Genomic DNA, 24,054 nt, shown 5'->3' on the forward strand with positions numbered 1-24,054 from the left:
ATGTATATGTATATGGGTATATATATTCGCATCGAATTAACCGATTTTGAAAATTTTACCTGCAATTCAAAGAGTGTATCAAAATTTAGATCTAATTCGTAGTTGGTCATACTAATAAAAAATTTTTTTTTACTATACATTTATATATATGATAAAAATATATATTTTATATATGCTCAACACATGCGGACTCATATATGATGAATATTATATTTTTGAATATAAAAAAAAAATCTATCAGAAAATATAGTTAAATTGCACAAATATATTTTCAGATATTTATCATATATTTTGACCGTATATGTTATTTTCATACGGAATGTACCTTGAAAATAATGAAATTTATTAAAAATATTAATTAAATTATTTCTTAGATTATAATTTAATTATTTTCATGCCTATCAATTCAAATATCAAAGAAAAAAAATGTATACATAATTAAATTAAGTGAAAAAAAAACTGACGAGTTAATATTATAAGTTAGCATAGATTAATCGCACGTGCAAATGAAACTGACAGTCACCAAGCAACGAGTATACTATAGCTAAATTTAGTTGTTAATATTGATGTTTTGTAAATGACGATGCACAATAAAAATAATTTAAAGTTACTAGTCATGAAACTTAGCATTTCTTATATGTATATCACTGTATTTAGTGTTGTATCCTACTTCTATATGTATGTATTACATATATATATATATGATGTTTTATTTAATATTATAATGCAATGTAAGTTGTTTATTTACTGGTACGCTTGAGAACCTCTGTAGCCTATGAGGGGATACTATGGCGCCGTGGGTTGAGACCACTTACACTCTTACTCATTACATTACACATACAATATATATATATAAATATAAATATAGGTGTATGGATGTATGGTGTATCTATTACAGTAAGCGTTAAAGCCACTAGTGTAGTATAGGGTGTGTGTACTCTCATCATATAGATCGCCGAGTGGAGCAGAGTGGAGGCTTGTCATACGTATGTATACACACCAAACACCTTCACGGTATCCATCGTTCCAGTCACGCACATCTGTTTCGTATTTCTTAACTTACGCATCCCTATACACCATCAATCTGTCGTTTTTTTCCTCCAACGTTTAATCAATAAAATAATCGACTCTATTTTTTATAATGAAAGAAAAATTTTTTTTTTAAATTTATATTACACTGAGAAAAAATTAACTTTTAGAAATATTGTATAGGGTAAGTACCTAATATTGACCGAGCTCCAATTAATGACTGGGCGCATAAATACTCTTAAAAATTTTTAAATTGTGAAATTTAATTCATAAAACATTTATAACATAACTGCAAATTTTTCATGAATTAAATTCCGCAATTTAAAAATTTTTAAGAGTATTTATGTGCCCAGTCATTAATTGGAGCTTGGTCAATATTTGGTACTGTTACTCTACTCGTCTTACAAGAAGTTATGCTATTGAAAATTATCAATCTAATATACTTTTAATACAAAGTGTGAAGAATTTAAAATCATTTTCTCAATCGAAGAAATCCGAGCTCAGCTCGAGATATGGAGGGTAGAGGTACCTCTACCCTCCATAGCTCGAGATATGCTGATATTTTTTTTTGGAGTACTGTGAGTAAATTTCGATTTTCTTCTATCAAGAAAATTATTGTTCAATTTAAATATGTAATAATTTTTATTGATTTACTGGTTAAGAAAATATTTTTTTTACAAAAGTTAATTTTTTTTAGTGTATGATTTTGTTGATGCAAATGATTTGACGATAAATATTTGAATATGTACAGAAAAAAATGATTTCTTGACACAAAAAATTTTTACTTGCCTTAAGAAATTTTTTTCATTATGAATTGGAAACGAAAATTTTTTAGGAGCGAGAAAAAATTTTCTTTAGCCAAGAAAATTTTTGTTTTTATTTTATAATGAAAAATTTTTCTTGTGTCATGAAATTTTTTTTTCTGTATGGACTTTTGTCAGTTTTTATGGAATAATTGAATTAAAAGTATTTTAGATTGAGATTAAGATAAAGATGAAGGTGGAGGTGGAGATGAAGATGAAGGTGATGATCCTGGAATATTATTGTACAGTCTTAAAAATTTTACTGCAGATTTAAAGCAAATTACTGGAAGTTATTGACAAGTTTAAAGCAGTCAAAAACATAAAATATAAATTAACTTATTTATATACTTTGTTTTTAAATTACTTAAAAATTTTAAGTCATAAATGTCATACAAATTAAAATCTCAATGTATTTTACTTTACTTCATCTAAATAATTTTTTTTTTACAGTCTATAAATCAATTAATTTTGAATGATATTTACTTTAAAGCTGGTAGTTATTTTAAAAGTCATAATTTGGATGTAGAATTTTTTTTTTTCAGGTAGAGATGATTAGTTTGCAAATACGAGAAATATCACAGCAAGATTTTAATAAACTCACGATTATCAAAAACTAATTAAGGTTTTTCAAAAGGAAGTTAATACGGTATTTTTAAAATTTTTTGAATTTAAATCTAATTCGATATCATCATTAATCCCATAGAATATAAATTTTTATTTTTTTGAGTATATGAACAAATCGATTTCCAAGTAAAATCAATAAATTTTATTTAATTTCCATGACAATTATCCTTGAAAAACGAACAAAATTTTTAACACTGCATTCTCAGACATTGCTCCCCACCCACATTTTTTAAATATGTTGATTACTTTCGAGTGTCGTAACTGGATCAAAATTCAATTAATTAATTAATTAATTTTTGAAAATGAAATATTCGTTTGAAAAGGAAAACGCAGTTATAATTTTTCTAGGATATAGATTTTGAAAAAATTAATTATAGTTGTTTTAAATAAACTATTATCGAAATTTTAAAAATCAAATTGTATTATCATTCAAGATTATGCTTTAATTTTTCAAAGAAACTGAACGAATCAATATCGATAAAAAAAATGAACAAATAAAATTGGATTTCCACGACAATTATCTTTGAAAAACAAACAAAATTTTTAACAATGCATTCTTAGACAGTGCTCCCACCTCCCATTTTTTTCATAAGTCGATTAATTCAAACTGTCATAACTGTGTCAAAATTCAATTAATCAATTAATTCAAAAAAATTGAGTATTCGTTTCAAAAGGAAAACGCAGTTATAATTTTTCTAGGATATAGATCTTTAAAAAAATTAATTAGTTATTTTGAATGAACTATTTATTGAAATTTTTAAAATAAATTTGAAATTCACATTGTAATTTAATTAAAGATTATGCTTTAATTTTATAAATTATCTGAGCAAATCAATATTGATGTAAAAAATTAATGACTTTTATCGATTTCCATGGCAATGATTATCGAAAACAAAAATAATTTTCAACAGTGTGGGCGCGACATTCGCGAGATGAACAATAGCCGATAGGTAAATTGAGAACCATTGTGGCGATGTTTGCAAGGCGATTAGTATAGCTGTCGCGCGTATGTACTGTCTGACCCGCGCACATCAGATGTCAGCTGTCGTACACACTTACACACTTATGTAGCACATACACCAGAGTAACGTTTGGTTTTGCGACCGAAAGAATGAGCAAATAACGACCTTGTGCATCGGAATGGCATCGTATCAGTTCTCTCCTACTCTATCTTGCAAACTGTCTTTGTTTCGTGTGTTACTTAAACTTTGCTTTGCTAATTATTGTCGTTACGTACTTCGTGACAATGCTATCTTTATTGTGATTATCCATTTCAATAAACAAATATATTTATTAGTTTCTTTCTTTTCCTCAATGTCTAGTACATATCTATTTTATGCTGACAATAGTGAACCAATTAAATTTTTTATCTTTAATTTATGAATGAAAATTTTACAATTTTAATTTTTTATTTATCAATTACTGTATAATAAATTTATACAAATATTTTAAATTAAAAAATTGTGTTTTATCAATTAAAAAAACATAAATTGCGCTAATTAATTTTACATAATTTAAAAAAATCGCTAATTATTAATCAAGTCAATTAAATTATTTAACTTCAAATGACGTGTAAAAATTTCCAGTAAATAAAAATATAATATAACTTTATATTTATGTATGTAAAAAAAAAAAAAATATTTCAAGGCGACTAGTCAGTCACCATCAGTTTGAGATGAGAGTAAAAACGGACGAATGGATGACAGAATAGAAGTATAAATTGTAAATGTGAGTAATATACCTGTAGTAAGCATAAGGACACAAGTGAGTGTAAATGTATAAGAGAGAAAAATTAAATAACGAAATGCCAAAGAAGTTAGCACGCGCAGGTATAACACAAGGGGTGTGTGTGTGGTAAGGTAGTGAGTTTATAGTCCTGTAGAAATATGTGTATTCAAGTCCTGTTGTATATCTACAGAATTAAAGAAGAAGAAGAAGAAGAAGAAGAAGAAGAAGTAGAAGAAGCAGTATATATACATATATATATACTGGAATAGTACAACAGGCGATGGCAGGAGACTAAGGAGAAGGTGGCGTACCGCCAGCAGCTCCAGTCTCTACGCTGTCATCCTGCAATAACCGTTCGCTCTTTGTCCGTTCAGCTGCCTCCTGTTACCAGTGGTTCCCAATTAAATATTCCCGAGCAATAATTCCTCAACAATTCAATCTGCATACATTATATCCAGTAGTCATACTACAATTGCGTACTGTATTTAACTTCATTTGTAATTCAGCATCGAAAAATTTCCTCATTTACTCCAAATCTAGGCAATTTAATAAAATATTTATCTAGGTTTATTAAATGAATTTTTGATTAATTATTTAAATTTTATTTAAATAAATTGATGACAGGATTTCTTTGATATCATTGTTGAAGAATTACGAGGAGTATCTGGAAATGAAGATGATTATGATGAGCTAATTAGAGGGAGAGAGAGAGAGGGGGGAGAGACTGATTTAAATTTGAATAGTAAAATTTATCTGGTGATGAGGTCAAGAAGATTTGAGATTTGAGATTTGAGAACCTCGAGCGTGCACCCAGCTGAGCATCCACGGGCACAAATAGAGGAAGTGGCAACAGCGCAGCGCTCGACTGACACGCGCATCGACGTCGTGTGTGCGCGGCAATGTGCTCTCACATATGTAACACGGAGCACACTTTTCTACATACGTACATACATAACATGCCTACACATAAATATGTTTATGTATGTACATAATACTTTTCATTTGTATCAACTCAACAGAGTAAACGTTACTGCGCACACGCTGCGTGGTCCACGCGACAGTCTGAGTCTATTGGCCCTTTAATTGCATTATTTACAGGATGACAAACTTATATGTCACCTAATTTATTTTATACGTTGTAATTACTTTTAGCTTTTTTTTTTCTAATTATTTTTATACTGGAAAAATAAACTATTTTTAATACAAATTGAAAAATTATTGAGCGTAAATTTTTTGTTAAACATTTCGTAATAATTAATAAAAAAGAGATACGTAGATCGCATTTTTTTGTACACAGAAAAAAACGGATTTTTTTATACAAAATATTTTTACTCACCCCTAGAAATTTTTTGAATTCGAAATTGAAAACAAAAAATTTCTAAGGGTGAGTAAGAATATTTTGCATCAAAAAATCCTTTTTTTCTGTGTACACTGAGAGAAAAAATACTTTTTAGAAATTTTGTATTTTCTTATGAAAAGTTACGCTATTGGAAATTTTGAATCTAAAATATTTTTAGTCCAAAAATTTCAAGACTTCATTGAAAATTATTTTCTTAATCTAAGAAATCTGAGTTCAACTTGAAATATCCTAATCTTTTTTTTTTTAAATGTGTAAGTAAACTATGACAGTAAAGTTAATGATACTGAGGTTAGCCGACGTCTAATAATTTTTGGATGTTTTTCAAAACGATAAATTATAAAAAAAAATATTTGAAAAAATTGCACTTATAGTTTTTTTAATTTTCTACATGTGCATTTTTTTTTAGATTTTTGTTTTTTTGTAATTAATAATTGAAAACAAATTTTTAAATTTTTAATTGTCTGCTACTTTCAGAATCATTAAAGTTAGCGAACATCTGACAATTTTTAAAATTTTGAAATAATAAATTAACATGTTTATAAAATAAAAATAAAAAAATGCATGCTTAGAAAATTCAAAACTCAGTATATGCATTTTTTAAAATTTTATTATTTAATTTTTTTTTATATGTAATTAAAAAATTTTCGTATGTCTGCTACATTTACACTCATAAGTAAATCATGTTTATTAAGTTACTACTAAAAAAATTATTGTTTCACAAAAGTTATTTTTGTTTTCAATGTAGAATATAATAATTATTTTTTTTTGTTGGCAAATATTAGGTATGTCGAGTGCTACAGAATGCGTCATTCAATCGGAATTCAACGACCCTCTGCCTTTAATCATTATAACTATTATGTTTATTAAAAATATATATATGAGAGCATTCTTTATAAAATTATTATTTTTCACGTTTACTAAAAAAAAATATTTTATAAATTTGAATATAGTCTGTCAGTTCCATAACTCTATTATTGTATTTTACTGAATGAAAAATATTCAAAGTTAAGATATTTGTATTTTTAAAAAATGAACCGCAGGTTTGACCACCCAGAGCGCAACGTAGACCCAAGTGAAATTCAAAAAATTGAAATATTTACACGGTCAGTTACAATATTTAGACAAACTAAAAACCGTAATTTAAAAATAATTACATCAGTCATAATTATTATTATTAAAATAAAATATAATCTTAATCCCAAGTATATTAGTAGGACGTAAGTAATATGTTTATATATAAGTGTAGAGCGTGAGTGACGTTAAGGTTATTAATCATCACGTTGTATATATAAATAAAGTATCAGTGGTATGGGAAATATTGACGACTGGAATAGAAATCATCCAATGAAAAATAAACTCCAGTACCACGTGATATATTTAACACACATGGAGTTTCTCTATTCCTCTCATCCGGTCACATTGTATCGCACAATAAACTTAACTTGTCGTCATATCACTCAAGGTGAATTTTAAAACACCGATACTCTAGCTTTTTATATTTATATTTATTTCAATATATCATTTTATTTTATATATTGGATTTTATAATCTCGATCAATCAACACTCAGACGTACTTTAATATTTGTCTTTCAATATTAATAAAACGAAATATATTCGTTTATATGTATATATTCATACAACTATGTATATATAAATGAGAACATCATGTTCATATTACAGTAATTTTTACTAGTCATAAATTACTAGTGGGCGTTGGGCTAATGGATTGTAATGCGAACAGTCGGGAGAATCTTCATCACGTTAAGTACAAATATTATGGAGCGAAAATATTCAATAGTTAAATTATTATTACTAAAGTTTTAATTAAAATTCTTAATATATCACGACTTCATTTTAATTATAAACTTTATGTTATTAAATTTAAATAAATAAACTTTTTAATGTTGCAATAATAAACTTAATGCATTTGACATGGTGACCACAGATTTTTTGAAACTGAAATTCCCTGACTCTTCCAGGTATTCCAGTCAAATATTTAAAAAATTCCCTGACTACATGTAGTAATATGAAATTATTGAAAATATTTATTTAGTTGAAATTAAAATGGTTAAGTCAGTTCAATAAATAATCAATCATTGTCGTTAAATGAAACTTTATTTTATTATATGTCTATGTTTAGGTTTTTTGTATTTATCAAATGAATAATTTGTTATTTTTTATTTTAAATCTGTTTTTATGTAATTTACTCTATAATAAAATATAAATAAATTTTTCATTTTCACTAGAATAAATTTCATAAATAAAAACGTTTTATAGAATATTAACAAAATATTAATCAAGTACGCGAATAATAATATAGCGAAACTTATTAGTTCAATACTTATGTATACTTTTAATGTTTTTGGTTTTTTAACTTGTCAGTATGTATGTTAATAGCCTGAAGATCCTGACGATTGGTTTCTACTAAGACTTTTTTTTCTAACAGCCTTTTTAATTCTAACTGCTTCATTTTTTCGCTATTAGAATCAATTTCTACTAACTTTTTTTCGACGGTATTACAATCGCCTTCGCGCCGCGCCACTTTTTGAACAGTTTTGACAGAAAAAAAATTTATCGGATTTTTTCAGTCAAAAAAAAAAGAAAGTAAAAATTTTTCCAGCTCTGTGACAAAATTCCCTGACTTTCCCCTGACTTCTCTAGTGTATTTATAATTTCGACCTTTCCAGGCTTTCAAGGTTTTCCAGAAATGTGGCCACCATGATTTCAATAACATTTTTCGAGTAATAAACTAATTTATTTTTTCTTCTAAAAGAGTTAACTGTGTGTTATATTGTTTCGAAAAGAAATGAAAAAAATCTCACGAATTTCCGGCCATAAATATTAAAATAAATCTGTTTAGCTTTCAGAGTATCTTTGGGTATAAAAAAATTTCATCAACAAATTTATCATTTTATAAACAAGCTCTTGTTTTTTTTGGGAGAGTTAAATATTAAATAATAAACAACAATAAATCTAAAAAAAAAGTAAAATAAAATAATAATTACCACATGAATGCTGGATAATCCGACCGTCTCATTGGGCTTCTTGTCAGCTTTTTTAGCTTGACGCTGCTTAGATTTGTTTGATTCAAGAATACGTTGTTTCAAAACCTGCATCTCCTGATTGTGCTGCTCACAGGCACCATTTAAACACTGATGAAATCTAGGAATACATTCAGTCTGATGTTTACGGTAACCGTCCATTCTACGTCTAAGTCTATCAACAGTACTTTGTTTTTTAGGGGTGAGAATCTCACCCATACCAGGAGCCTGACCCATTTGTTGATGTATTAACAATTGCTGTTGACTCGTCAAACTCAATTGACCTGATTGGTTTCCTGCCGCAAGATTAAGTTGCTGATGATGATGATGATCAAGTCCTGGATTTATTGGCGAGTGATTAGTACCACGTCGATTCGCTACACCCGCACAAATGGTTATGTTACCAGGGCCGGTGCCCGTGCCGGGGGGGCCTTGCGAAGGCTGATGGGGCAGGAGCCCCCCGGCCTCCATACAGCCCCCTAAATCCACCGCAGAGTTTCAACCCAGTTCAATTAATAAACACTTTTTAAACAATCACTAGAACAATTTGATTTACTTTCGTTATTACTAATATCAATAATAATATTTTTATAAAACCTTGTTATTAAATTTTCACCTTCACCCCCTTCACCTTCTTCTTCTTCTTCTTCTTCTTCCTCTTCTTCCGCTCGTCTTTTCAGCATCCTCTCACACGCGTACCCGATTAATTTCCTGTCAGCTGACATCTGCAGACATTCATTCATCAGCTACAACCTTTATTACGTCAATTATATTTAACACAATCATAACTTTTTTATCATCATTACCATAACTATTATTATTTATTATACTAATAATCACTTATTCAGACACTTAGCAGTCAATTTTTTTTTTCACTCGACTTTAAATCTTTACATATTTTCTAAATCAGATAAATATTTAAGAGAAATAAATACAGTACTTCTCTCGATAAGAGTTGCCGCGCGACTAACATACAGTGGGGAATGTGACCGGCTTCACGGCCTTTCGCTTTATCGTCTAAAGAAATAACGATACACTATTTAAATCCGATCACTTTACTTATATCTTCACTTATATTATACTCCATCTATTTTTTAAATTTACCTGTCCGACTTATATATCAAATATTTAGTTTTTTATAAATATATATATTTAAACACAGATGTTACTGAACTATTAGCATTAAATAATATGTATTTGGTAAGACAGCGTGATAAATAAAATGAAATACAAACGTTCAATGGATACTGTGAGTTTAAAGACTTACTAAAGTTTTAACAACAGGTAGTTGTCTGGGACAGCGTGTTGACGCGCGCGTCAGCAAAAAAAAAGATGGAGAGAGTTTAATAAATGGCAGCAAGTATTGGTTGGATCAAGATAGAGATGGAGATGCTTCGTGATGCGAGTGTATACAATAATGGAAGGTAGGGATAGGAAACCAAACGGGATCCTCTTGCCTGAGTCTCCAAGAATCCACTCGAGCGTTTTTAATATTTTTAAATTTCAAAATCTCATAAGTACTCCGCAAATATTTTGAATTTTTTTCTCCACTATATTAATTATATTAAAGATTTATATTTATATATATATTTATGTATGTATCAAATATTTTAAATGCTTTGAAAACTCGATTGTTGTGTCCACGTTTTTTATAAACAACAATTACATAACCTCACTTTGAATTATTTCGCGCGGCCACTTTTTGAATTTAAATAATGAAAACTGTAAATTTAAAAGGATAATAAATAAATAAATAAATATGAAAAAACACCTGGTTTAGTTGTGATGATGATAAGAAAGTATTAACGTTTATTAAATTTAAAAATTACCGGATATTATTGTTTGTAGGCACGGGGCCATTCATCAGACACAACTGGAGTGCGCGAGGGTATCTGATTTGGAGGCATATGTTATTCAAACGGTCAATCATAATCGTCAACACAATATAACTACACAAGTACTAGTATTCTAGTATTAAAGTACAGACATACACAACACATAGGAATTAGTAACTGACTTGCGCTCGCTGCTGCTTCCAGCTGCGCCAATAAACTGTCTTTTAGTTTTGCTTTTGCGCGAGCTGTTGGGAATTAAGATTCAGCTGCTGTTTATTGGTATTAGTGTTAACTTGTTAGTATTTGTACTCTAATGCAAGTCTATTGGTACATTTATGTGTATAATGTATACCTTTGAAAGAGAGAAAGTACACTTGTGTAGGAGATTCAAATTCGAAAGTAGCGCCATCTGTTAAATGGCGCGCGGTTTATTTTTAAATTTAAATATTCTGAAAATGATACTAAAAATAACAGATCTGACAATTTATTTTTACAAATTAATTACATATAATTGAAAATATATAACTTCAAATTATGCATAGAAATATTTTTATAAATTAAAACATTTTTTTTGAATGATCCGGAAGTTAGCAGACAATTAGGAACTTTCGGATTTTTTTTTTTTTAAATTAATTCCAAAAAAATAAAAACTAAAAATATGCACATGTAGAAAATTTAAAAAACTACAGGTGCAATTTTTTCAAATATTTTTTTTTTATAATTTATTGTTTAAAAAAAATTCAAAAAATTATTAGACGTCGGCTAACTTTAGTATCATTTTTTTTGACGTACATTTAAAATTTTTTTATTTAAAAATAAAAAAAAATTGTCAGTTGTCTGCTTTCATTATAAAAAATTAATTAAAAATTTTTAGTTTGAAATTTATAAAGAGAGCGGTAATGGTTAATTTTTTAAATTAATTTTTTAATTGTAAAAAAAAAAGAAAACAATGAAAATTTTTTTTTATACTAATTTATATACATATATACCATTTTTTTTTTTAATTAGAACAATCTGCTTTTTTTTAATAATTAATTTTCATTCCAACACCCACACGTTTTAGAAACATTCATGCGATAATTTGTCGGACAAAAATATGGCTGAGTTTAATATAAATGTTATATTTTTTATTAATCGCCGATTGTATAATTATTATTAATAACAAAAAAAAAAATAATAATAATAATAGTTATTATATTTATTAATTATTAATATTATAATTATTTAAAACGTGTAATCTGCCAGTCTTTGAATCATTTGAGCTGCATTCCACATTTGTCATTTGATTACAATTTAATAATTATTATTTTATTTATCAATTTATCTAGATTTTATTTATATATAGAATAGAGGTACCATTTGTGGCCACTGCTCCATTTTTGGACATTTTACACTTTATTTAAATTTACGAAAATGTATAAAATAAAATTTACATTTTAATAGTGGGATAAAAGTATCTCTAAAGAAATTTTGAAAATTAATTATGTTATGGCGTATTTTTAAAATTTTTTATTCAAATTTCTTAGGTGTCCAAAACTGGTTCTTAAGTTGCCAAAAACGGTACCTCTACCCTAATCATTAATCACATTCTTACATTTTCTCAAATTTAAACGCCTCCTTTTGAAAATCATTATTTATAATTATTCTCAATAATAAAATTGTCCGTTTTTTATTTATAATATTAACAGTCCGGTCAAGTTATCCCAAAAAATAGGGGTAGGTTAAAAAAAATTCGCATAGAGCTGAAAATTGGTACGAATGTTCGGAACAATATTTCTATTATAAATGAAATGTAAAAAGTCTCCATCGATTCCACTCTTGAAAAAAAATTATTCAAGATCAAGATTCGCATCACAGTAAAAAACTAATCATCTAAGTGTAAAAAAAAGCGTGTGTTAAAATTCCGAGTGTTGATTTTTTACTACTTTTGTGTGTCAATTTAACACACAGTATTTATCTTGTTTGAACTGTCGTAATCGATTGATTTTTTAACACACAAAAATGTAATTTTATTCGAAAGTAACACTTTTTATATGTTACTGTCAAATTAACACACAAAATATCTTAAAAATAATCTCGACCATCACAAAAGAATTCTTAAAAAGTTTCATACGTTCGTTTTACACACGATATGTGGTAATTTTGATGAATCCGTTGTTACTGTGCAAATATGGGTTTTTTAGCCGAACGGTAAGTTTTATGATAAAAATAGATCAGACAAAAATTGAAGATTATTAATTCTATAATAATTTTCTCCTCAGTTTTCCTTCCAAACGTCACCGTTTCTGAGATATAATGGTTGAAAAAGTCGTATTCCTCATAATATGCAGACGTTTCCACGTCACCTGGGAGGTATTGTAAGCAGGTAATTTTATACGAACCGAGAAAAAAAGATTTTTACTTGAATCCCAGCTCCAGTGATAGATGTACCCAATGTACTTATGCATATTATAAAGAACACAACTTTTTCAACCATAATATCTCAGAAACGGTGACGTTTAGGAGAAAAATTGTAGAGATAATTTTCATAGATAATTGCATAATCTTCAATTTTTGTCTGATCTATTTTTATCATAAAACTTACCGTTTGGCTAAAAAAACGGAAAAAACCGACATTTGCGGCTTTGACCTTGAATAAATTTTTTTGCGTGTGGGGTCGATGGGAATTTTTACATTTTATTTATAATAGTGTTCCGAACATTCGTACGAATTTTCACTTCTATGCAAATCTTTGCACTTTGACTGGACTATAACGCAAATTAATTACTATCATACTCTCGATATTACACTTTATTTATCTTGTTCATCATTATAGACTAGAACTTTGCTTGAATACAAACAAAATAAAAATAAAAACAATAATTGTGTTAATAAAAAATATTTTATAATTATAATAATATATTCAGTATTCATTGAATTAAATTACCATTTTTTTTTATTTAAATATACCGTTAACGATATATTTTTAGCGTAAACAATATAATGACGTCAATGTAGATCAATGGTAATTCAACTCATTAAGTCAAAAACCTTTCAAACGCTTTAAACATACGTGTAATAAAATTATCATTAAAAAAAAAAAAAATACGATATAATTCATTATTATTAATATTGTTAAATATTGGGCAAGAGTAATTAAATTGTATACAGAGAAAATTAATTATTATTACTGAAATAAAATTATATATTTGTAAATTTAATTCCGATTTATATTTAATAAGATTAAATTTTTTTTTTCATTCCAATTGGACGCGATTCGATGTTTTGTGTACTAATTAATTTTACATTATTACTTTATTTAATCTCCATGTAATATATACTTATATTATATCCGGCCTATATTATTTTCTTTAGTAAAAAAAAATCTTAAACAGTAAATATAAAATAAATATATTTATAAAAAAAAGATACGTAAGAAAAAAAATGATTGAACTCCAAAAAAAATATGGCGATTTTGAATACTATGAATAAAAAAAACAAAACTTTTTATCATTAATACACTACGTAACTTGATTAATATGTTTATAATATATATATTATTAATATATACAGAGCGCGTTATAAAAAGTACAAGTAATTTTTAAATGTCTTAATAAAATGCGTCATACTTATTCTAAACATTATTTTTTTCATATATATTTCTATTTATAAGTATTAATAATAATGACAATCATTCATTGATATACATTACGACAACTAAAAAATTCATTAATTATTTATATTTATATAAATTTACGAATTGGACATTAAACATTTAGATATTTAAATTTTCGAGTGTGAATGTAGCAGGCATCAGATAAATTTAAAATTATTAATAAATAGAGTAAATGATTAATAAAAAAAACGCGCAGTTAAAAAATTTTGAAATTAATAAGTGAATTTTTTATGAACATTTTTTTTTTATTATTTATAATTTTAAATTTGTCTGATCTGCTACACTCACTCGTTTAAATTTACTTTCACACGCTCCTTGCATCTGCTCCTATCATTCATACTATATATTTATTTATATTTATATATATATATATATATATTTATTTATAAAAAAGAAAAAAAAACAATAAGATTGGTTGATTACGGGCATTATCTTAAAGTTAAATTGTTTAAATTAAATTTAAAAAATATAATAAAATAAAACCAAGTACATAAATGTTTTATAAAACATTAGATTATTTAACAATTTAATTTTCTACTGTACACTTGGCTTGATCTTTTATTCGTGTTTGTTCATTTTTGATTATCATTAACAATTTAATTTATTAATAACTAAAACACTAGTGTCATTATTAGAGATACTATACAATTTGATCTTTGACACTGGTATAATTTCATTTTTAAAACGATACAAAAACAATAGTAAATGTTTTGCCAATTATAAATATATCTTAATATTTAAGATAAAAAATAATAATTATAAATTTATGTATAAGTTAACATAAAGATGGAAGTGTAGGAAATAATCTACAAACGAAATTTCTTAATTTAATTAAAATTACGTTAATTAAAAATAATAACGGCAGAGAAGACATTAAGGCAGTCGGAGAGTAAAAAATAATAAAAAAAAAAAATTATAATAAAATAAAAATGAATTGTCATCGATTGAACAAGCTCGGAAGCTCTTTAGTCGTAATAATAATATCTATTTGAATAATAAAATAATGAAATAAAAAATATAAAAAATGATAATATTAAAAAGGAGTGTCCGGTTGAATGGTAAATTCAATGAACAATAACAAAAAATATTAAAGATGATCCCTGTGAATGTGAATGCACAGATGGTGAATTAAAAATATTTATGTATTACCTGTGTAATGTGGATTAAATGTTAAATACAAGTTGAATCGGGATGTTGACTGGCAGATTTACGCGTTTTTTTCGGCTCTTTTGTTGATAATTCTTGTGAAGGCCTTCGTGGACTACCCAATGTGACTAGAGCTGATGCTACTGCTAATCCAGCACTTTGGCCTGATGGCGTGTATGCCTCACCACCGGTTGGTAGTCTGACTAGCAATGACAAAACTGCTGCTCTGTTACCATTGCACGGTTCTAAAGCAATCGGACTGGGTGCATCCTAATAATTTTAAATAATATGTATTGTAATTATTATTGACAAATAAATAATATCCTCGGTGATAGTGCAATACTGCGTAACGTCGCTCTGCAATACCGCGTAACTTCAAAAATAATATAAATGAGATTTTATGTTTATAATATGAACTTTAATTAATATTTGGATGTACAAATCGTCCCCTTTCTGGGTAAACCTCGTAACTACTTTTTTTTCATAATTAAAATTATGAGTGAAAAACATTCTTTAGTACTGCTACTGCGTAAAAAGCTTCAAATTTTAATAATGATGACAGAATGTTCGGGAGACTTTTGAATTTTCATATTTCTATTAACGTACGTGTAACAGAATAGAGGTTTTGACCGATTTTTGAAAAAATTATAATTTTGCAGTTACGAGGTTTACAGAAAGGGGACGATATTTTTTATTCAATGAGGGTAAAAGGTAAAAGACCTAGTACTCGATCAGGGAACTAGTACTCGATCACTCCGTGTACTTGTATATTTATATATTAGGTTTTGGTAAAAAAAATAATATTGAAGTCAAGTTATTAAGTTTTAAGTTAATATTGCAAAGTGAGTGATGACATGAACAACAACATTGATAAATCACAATATCAAAAAATTATCTTTCTTAAGGGGTGACGTCAACCGATTTTCAATTCAATTTAATTCACGGACCAAAACTGGAAACCCAAAATAGGTCTTTAGCATTTTTTAAAATCTTAACATAGGGATAAAAATCGCTTCCGAGAAAAATTGTTTTAAAATTCTCATTTACGAGTGCTGCAAAAATAGTCCCGTTTATTTTTCTGTGAGAAAGAGGTCCGTTGGCGTTTCTCCTTAAGGGCATTCTCAGCCAGTGCCCTCCACTTTTGAAAAATATTCAATGACTGAACTGTCATAACAATATGAAAATTTTATTAATTAATTTAAAAAAAATTGAAGCACAAATGAAAAAAAAGGGCAACGCAGTTACAATTTCCCTAATATATAGATTTAAAAAAAAATTACTGACTATTTTTATCAATCGAAAGTTGAACGAAATTTGGTGAATAAATTTTAGTCTAAAAAATTTGACTTCCCAAATTATGAAGATTTTACTGAAATTTATTTTCCAAATTTCGTTTAACTCCTAATTGATATCAACTGTAAATAATTTTTTTTTTAATCTTCTCAGCGAAATTGTAACTGCGCTGCCTTTTTTCAATTAATGCTTTCATTTTTTTCTTAATCAATTATAAAAATTTTAATACGGTGATTACAATTGAAAGTCATTGAATATTTAAAAAAAGTGGGGGCACTGTCTGAGAATGCTCTTGATATTTAGTTTTTTTTATTCCTGTAAAATTACGTCTTTGGTAGTCACGCGGTTTTAACGACTGAAGTTCGCGGTATTGCAGAATGACGTTAAGTGATATCGCATTATCACCGATGATATAATTAATAATAAAATAATTTATTTCACATACTTTTTTTTTCTTTTGACCATTGCATGCATCCAAGTCATTACGTTCGGTATCTGACAGCACATCTCGCCTTTCGATTTCCACAAGAACTTGACTGAAAGCCCGGCTGGCCATCTGCTCCATCTCTACTAGTAACCGTTGACGTCTCCGGTACATGTCGTATTTTTGTTTTATTTTCCATAGAACGGCAGCCACCAACAGCAAAGCAAGGAAGCACCTGTGCGGTGTCATGTAATCTCTAGTTTACAAGTTAGTACTGCCTGAGATTTATTACAATAAAAACTAATGGAAATGATCGAGATGTGATGCGCGTCTTGGATTTAAATATTCATTTAAAATGTTATGGTTATATCTATTTTTAATACTAATAATTAAACTAAGATGCTGATGTATATTAAATACTAATGCCACTGATAATACTTACGTAGAAAATGTGATGAAAAATTGCTGCAAGTTTAGTTTTGAATATTGGGAAAATGATATTTGAATCCATAATGGTGGTTGGAAATCGTAGACATAAACGTAAAATGTTGTCTGTGTATTATTATCTTCATTTCCAAAATTGTAATCAGCCTTACTAAAACGATGTTTGTATGTTGTACAATTGGCACCGAGAAGTAATGGTTTTTCTGGACTATTGCCCTTTTTTATTGTTATATTCATCTTGGCAAGTACCGAACAGGTGATGGAAAACTCAGCATCTACATCAGGTTTTGATGGCGAATTTTTAAAATTTATTGCTCGATAATGTCGGTCTTCTTTTTTACTCAAATTAAATGTAAATTGATAGTCTATGACCAGGTCATCTGCAGTAAAAAATAAAAATTTGTAAATTACTGATGATAATATTACACTAGTTATCATGGTGGCCACATTTCTGGAAAACCTGGAAATGTCAGAATTATAAATATACTGGAAAAATCAGGGAAAGTCAGGGAATTTTGTCACAAAGCTGGAAAAAATTTTACTTTCTTTTTTTTGGACTGAAAAAATCCGATAAATTTTTTTTCTGTCAAAACTGTTAAAAAAGTGGCGCGGCGATTGTAATACCGTCGAAAAAAAATTAGTAGAAATTAATTCCCATAGCGGAAAAATGAAGCAGTTAGAATTAAAAACGCTGTTAGAAAAAAGTCTTAGTAGAAACCAATCGTCAAGATCTTCAAGCTATTAACATACATACTGACAAGTTGAAAAACCAAAAATATTAAAAGTATACTTAAGTATTGAACTAATAAGTTTCACTATATTTATTATTCGCGTACTTGATTAATATTTTACTAATATTCTATAAAATGTTCTTATTTATGAAATTTATTATAGTGAAAATAAATAATTTATTTATATTTTATTATGAAGTAAGTTATATAAAAATAGATTTAAAATAAAAAATAAAAAATGATTCATTTAATAAATAAAAAAAACCTATGATCATTGACAAATAATAAAATAAAGTTTCATTTAACGACAATGATTGATTATTTATTGAACTGACTTAACCATTTTATTTTGAATTAAATAAATATTTCCAACGATTTAATATTACTACATATGGTCAGGGAATTTTTTACTTATTTGACTGAAATACCTGGAAAAGTCAGGGAATTTCAGTTTCAAAAAATCTGTGGTCACCATGGTTATATAAATTAAATAACTTACAAAAGCATGATCCCTTGGTTGGATCTCCATTATAGAGACTAGAAACATCACATCGCTCGCAGTGATCACCAACAATACCTTTAGTTGTACAAAAACATTTACCAGTTTCACTGGTGCATTCAGTGCCTTGGTCGTTACAGGAACAAGGCTGGCAAGTTGCGCCATTGAGCGGACTTCCGTAGTAACCAGTCATACATTTATCACAATGTGCTCCTCGAGTTAAATTCCCACAGGGCTTAATACACTCTGTGGTATTTGGATAGCATGTACTGTGACCATTGCACTGGCAAGTTGGGCACTTGGTAAAGAACCACCGGTCAAACGGACACGTGTCATCAGTATTTGACGTTTTGGGACCACGTGCGCCACCAGCTATGCACTTGCCTTTGCCCGTATTCGATCCATCATCGCACCATCCGCAGCCAGGATCAGACCGGCAACTCAGACACGATGAATAAAAGCTACACCACTCACGTCCTGTCTCGGTAGCTCTGCATCTCGAGTCACTCGTTGTCCATTCTCGACATTGACCGTACGGAAAACTTGCCGGGTAAGCATTTTTATCGACACACTTGTGCTCATTTTGACACCAAATACAATCTGATTCAGTGCAATTTCTACAAGAAGTATACTCAACACAAGGACTTCTACAAGTATCCAACGACAAACGTTGCGCCTGTGCCTGTATTGTTCCATTCATTATATTTATATCACGTATTTTAGTTATTGGTTTACAACGATCTGGACCATTGGACCATGACCAAATACAATTAAGATTATTGGAGCATGCATGACACGTGTGTAACTGCAAACATTCGACCCCAGTATGAGCGTCACACTCCTCTAAAGTCGTTATACCCGCAAGCGGCGGTGCATTTGCAGTACGTCTGCACATTTCGTAAACACAACTTTTTCCACACCATACGCAATTATACGAAGTCTGTACGCATGCTGTGCAATCTGTCAGTAATTTACACAATTCTTTATGTGATGTCATTCCCCGTGGCTGAGTATCATCAATACACTGCATATATCTGCCATCATGAATGTCATCATTCCTTAGTACATCACGTGATACATCGGTTATCTGTAAGCATTCACTTCTCTGTTTATCCCAAATACATTTAGTACCCGTCCTTGAGATAAGACACGAACTCTGTGTCTGAGGCGCCAAGTGTACACAACTTCCGGGTGTATATTTCAACATATCTGACAGCATTTGACCATCAAAACCGCCGTATATGTACATTGATTTTTCAAATACAGTAGCAGTGTGTCCGTATCTCGGTAGATTAGACATTTCTGGTGGCATTGGGAAGTGATGCCATGCGTCGCACGTAACATCATAAGCTATTGTATCAGCAGAATAACATAAAGCTCCGTGTGAGTGTATCGTATCATTGTGAGTATTGCCACCAAATACAAGCATCAATCCTCCATTTATAAAAACACCTGTATGAAAAAAACGTGCGGATGGTGCTGATGTAAGAAGACGCCACACACGATAATTTGGATGATATGAATATATTCGATTGGTCAAACTTTGTGTGCTCTGTGATTCCGAAACATATCCTCCGTAAACATAAATGAGATTTGTAAGGGGATCGTAAGCTGCGCTATGCCCATATCCACCTTTTACAGGAAATCCCATTGTCTCGACTATTTTCCATTCCCGTGTACCAAAGTAATATTCTTGAACAATGTTTAGATAACCGTACTGCGGTGAGTGACCAAATATAACGACCATTTTTTCGCTCTTATCATAACTGTGAATAAGGTTAGCAGTATGACCAGCAACTTTCAATGGCCCGCACATTGTTTTGTTGTTGCAATTATGCCTCACTTTAACATTTTCCCATACCTTTGCGGATACATCAAACGCCCAGAGTTCATTTGTTACAGTTGAGTTTTCAATGACACCACCATACATATAAATTTTATCACCAAATAACACACATGAGTGCGCGTATCTCGGTAATGGACGTATACCTTCAATGTGTGGTGTCTCCCAAACATTACCATTTAAATCATAAACGTATATCATCTTGGATTTATAAAAGCTTTCACCACCGACGACGTACAATGAGTCACGCCAGACCACTGAGCAGTGACTTGCTGAGCCTTCAGGTGAAAAGTCATTGTATGATATTGTTTCCCAGTAACCACGTTCCACTCTTTGGCTACAGTCTGAACCTATTTATTTATTTTTATAACATTTAGTAAATAATTTAGTTAAGGCCATTCTCCGACAGTGCCCACTCCCCACAATTGTAATGACCGTTTTAAAATTTTGATAGTTAATTAAAAAAAAGTTGGGGAATTAATGGAAAAAAGGGCAACACAGTTACAATTTTGCCGAGACAGTTTTAAAAAAAAATTATTTACAGTTGATATCAATTAGAAGTTGAACGAAACTGGAAAATAAATTTCAGTAAAAATCTTCATAAGTTGGGATGTCAAATTTTTTATACTAGAATTTATTTACCAAATTTCGTTCAACTTCTGATTGATGGCAACTGAGTAATTTTTTGAAAAATCTATACCTCGGCAAAATTGTAACTGCGTTATCCTTTTTATCGGACCTCGTTGTAAGACTAGTTCGGGGCTGTAGGGGAAAAATTCTTAGAATAGAGGTTCCCTGACTATTGTGCTCAACAGTGTTTCCACCCAAGCCTCGCTATAAGACTATCGCCGTTTCATTTATGTATTCGGTTAAACTCTGCTCTATTATACAGTAAATCTATTTTATGTATAATTATAAATAACCAGAATTTTGTCCTTTTCTCTTCTTTAATTATATGAAACCACAAAATTGTAGGTATTCTTTATAAAAATAAATTACTTAATCTACAACCTATATGTATGCACATTTTATCTCGATTTTAGTCGTTTTGATCATTAGTCTTATAGCGAGGTCCGACTGTAATAAAACTTTCATACTGTTATGACAGTTCAGTCATTGAATATTTTTAAAAAGTGGGAGGACACTGTCTGAGAATGCCCTAAATATTTAAATAATTTAACATTAAGGTAAGAGACCAAGTACCCGATCAGGGAACTAGCACCTAATCACTCATGTGTTTGTATATTTATATTTACTGAATTTTACTAAATATATCTACACAGATACATGGAGTGATCAGGTACTAGTTCCCTAATCGGATACTAGGTCTTTTACCTCACAACTATTTATATTTATATTTTGTTTTTACCTTTAAATCCTGGCATACAAATACATTGATGTCTTTCCCGGTCACATTCACCTTGATTATGATGCTGAGAACAATTTTTAGGACAAACTGGGGAATCACAGGCCTCGCCAGTCCACGTTGCGTCACAAGTACAAACTCCTTCAATACAAACACCGTGCCCAGAGCAATCTATATACGAATACCTTTATCCAATATAAAAAAATATTAATATTTTACATAACGTAATCTCATAAGTAATAAAAGATCAATAACTGAATAAATTAAATAGAATTGAATTAAATTTACCTGCTAGGACAAGCATTTGTTTTATACGTAATATTAAATCCGCTCATATTATAAGCTACGTCTGAGTAAAAATGTAGGAAGACGCTGCCAGATCGTGCTATTACTTCCGGAACTCGCCGGATGTGGTAGCCATCCTTGTGCATCAATCCGGTAAATACGCCAAGTAGCGGTGCCTCAACGCTATCACCATCATATATGTACAAATGATCCCATCCACATTCTGTTGCAAATTCTTCAATATGCATTCGTATTGATGAATTTTTGCTGCTCTCTATCAACCACGAGCACTTAACATCTGTCGTGTAATTCCCTGCTCCATCATGGATGCTTCCTGATGGTGCTGTCAGTCTAAAAAAATAATTTATATGTATAAATATATATTTTTTAAACGTCTCTCGGCAATCATACACAGGAATAATAACAAAAGTAATATAAAGTGTGAATAATTAATTATCAATATAAATATAACAACAAAAACCACCCAAGTAGCACAGAGGCAACTTTAAGATGTCTTGTAAAAGGATGACAATTTTTTTTTTGTCTCAGTCACCTTTTTTGATGATTCTGAAGTTAACAGACAATCAGCAATTTTTTTATTTTTATTTTCGAAAGTCGATTATAAAAAAAAAAAAAAAAAAAAAAAAAATAAAAATATGCACATGTAAAAAATTTAAAAAACTATAAGTGCAATTATTTTGAATTTTTTTTTTTATGATTTGTCGATTTTAAAAAAATCTAAAAATTATCAGACGTCGGCTAACTTCAGTATCATTCTTTTTTGGCATAAATATGACATGCAAATGTTGGTTCCAGAGACAGAGGAAATTTGTGTTGTTTTTCCTGTCTTATGTCAATTAAAAAGTCATTTAGACGACTTATTTTGCGACTATTTGTAATTTACTTTCTGTCGTCACTTGTGTCAAGTCTTTCAAGTAGATATTTTTTCGCTGACAAATTTCTGATCGTTTTGTCAACACAGTGCCTTGATATGTCAAAAAGTAGCTTAAAAACTGATATCTTCTAGATGTCACAAAGGCAAGTGTGCTACTTGGGCACCAGAATTATCAGTTTAAAATTGCCTTCTAGCTTTCATTATGCAGCTGTCCTGATGCACAAAAAAAATCTACTTCTGTAGTATCTCCATTGATAATTTTTTAAATTCTGTATAGTGGAGAGCGTGTCGATAAACATGATCTTACTAAAGGAATTTCATTAAAAAATAACTTATTAATATTCCCACTTCCTATTTTAAATAAACTTTTTATCACGGACATGACATTAGTATTCTATACGTTTGTCATACATTTTTTTTACTCCTGGTTCAAAGTATGCTGATAAATAATTAGCATTAAATAAAAAACTCATTACTCTCCAGACAATAATTATTGACTTATTAATTTAAAACTTGACAGGTTACCGTTTTATAAATAAAATCTGTAACTAGCGAATTAAAAATCAAGTGTAAATAAATTATCAGAGCTATCAGATGCCAACCTAAATAAATATACAGTTTAACTGTGCTAACGGGTGTGATATTAATGATTGACATAACGGGAAGTTGGATCTGGTTGGATTATAAAAATAAAAATAATAATAATTATTATTATAAATAATTCGGGTTTACCTGATTTTTCCACTGCAGTACTGACATGCGGATCCCTGCCAGCCATCGTGACATACACAGGTACCATTGACACAATTACCGTTGACACAATTGTTTGAATCGCATGTCGATTCTGATGACGATGAGGATGAAGAAGAAGACGATGATGCTGTCGCTGTACTCCATAGCACTGCGACCCACAATAAAACTATCCATAAAAACATACACGGTATACCAGACACCAGTTTACTATTATTATCATATCTTGATATATTTTTTCGACGATATTTAGATTTGTATAGAAATAGAAACATCTGCATGACTTCTGCCATTTTGATAGG

At 29.3% G+C, this 24,054-nt stretch overlaps 2 protein-coding genes across 7 annotated transcripts in view; both read right to left on the bottom strand.

The window, feature by feature from the left end:
* Nucleotides 1-10,677, bottom strand: part of LOC130677562 (neurogenic protein mastermind-like) — a 42,922-nt gene extending 32,245 nt beyond the window's left edge. The window contains exons 1-3 of one of the 5 annotated variants that reach the window (XM_057484362.1): nucleotides 10,416-10,677; nucleotides 9,203-9,311; nucleotides 8,551-9,123 (exon numbers count right to left, since the gene is read on the bottom strand). In XM_057484362.1, the coding sequence (XP_057340345.1) occupies nucleotides 8,551-9,057 (507 nt within the window). In that variant the 5' untranslated portion in view covers nucleotides 9,058-9,123; nucleotides 9,203-9,311; nucleotides 10,416-10,677. Of the gene's footprint in view, nucleotides 1-8,550; nucleotides 9,124-9,202; nucleotides 9,387-9,853; nucleotides 9,991-10,357 lie in introns of those variants that run through there. The other 4 variants (XM_057484358.1, XM_057484360.1, XM_057484361.1 and 1 more) reach the window with 4 other exon arrangements.
* A 506-nt stretch (nucleotides 10,678-11,183) lies between these two features.
* On the bottom strand, nucleotides 11,184-24,054 carry LOC130677561 (attractin-like protein 1). 2 transcript variants are annotated; one of them, XM_057484357.1, is made up of 7 exons: nucleotides 23,735-24,054; nucleotides 22,111-22,458; nucleotides 21,826-22,007; nucleotides 18,614-20,806; nucleotides 17,382-17,763; nucleotides 16,961-17,174; nucleotides 11,184-15,492 (listed from the first exon to the last, which is right to left on the bottom strand). In XM_057484357.1, exons 1-7 carry the CDS (start codon nucleotides 24,043-24,045, stop codon nucleotides 15,247-15,249), a joined length of 3,876 nt encoding a protein of 1,291 aa, XP_057340340.1. In that variant the 5' UTR covers nucleotides 24,046-24,054; the 3' UTR covers nucleotides 11,184-15,246. The 2 variants fall into 2 exon arrangements, with proteins under 2 accessions (XP_057340340.1, XP_057340339.1); XM_057484356.1 differs by having other exon boundaries at nucleotides 16,961-17,195.

This window comes from Microplitis mediator, chromosome 11 (genome assembly GCF_029852145.1).
Source record: "Microplitis mediator isolate UGA2020A chromosome 11, iyMicMedi2.1, whole genome shotgun sequence".
NCBI classification, from domain to species: domain Eukaryota; kingdom Metazoa; phylum Arthropoda; class Insecta; order Hymenoptera; family Braconidae; genus Microplitis; species Microplitis mediator.

What these genes read in the sequence shown, in the direction of transcription:
- LOC130677561 (XM_057484356.1), bottom strand. Translation starts at nt 24,045, where the DNA reads ATGGCAGAAGTCATGCAGATGTTTCTATTTCTATACAAATCTAAATAT. An exon ending in ACAAATGCTTGTCCTAGCAG is followed by an intron (nt 22,008 to 22,110) that starts GTAAATTTAATT and finishes TATTGGATAAAG; the next exon opens with GTATTCGTATATAGATTGCT. An exon ending in TTTTTCATCACATTTTCTAC is followed by an intron (nt 17,196 to 17,381) that starts GTAAGTATTATC and finishes CTTGTAAACTAG; the next exon opens with AGATTACATGACACCGCACA.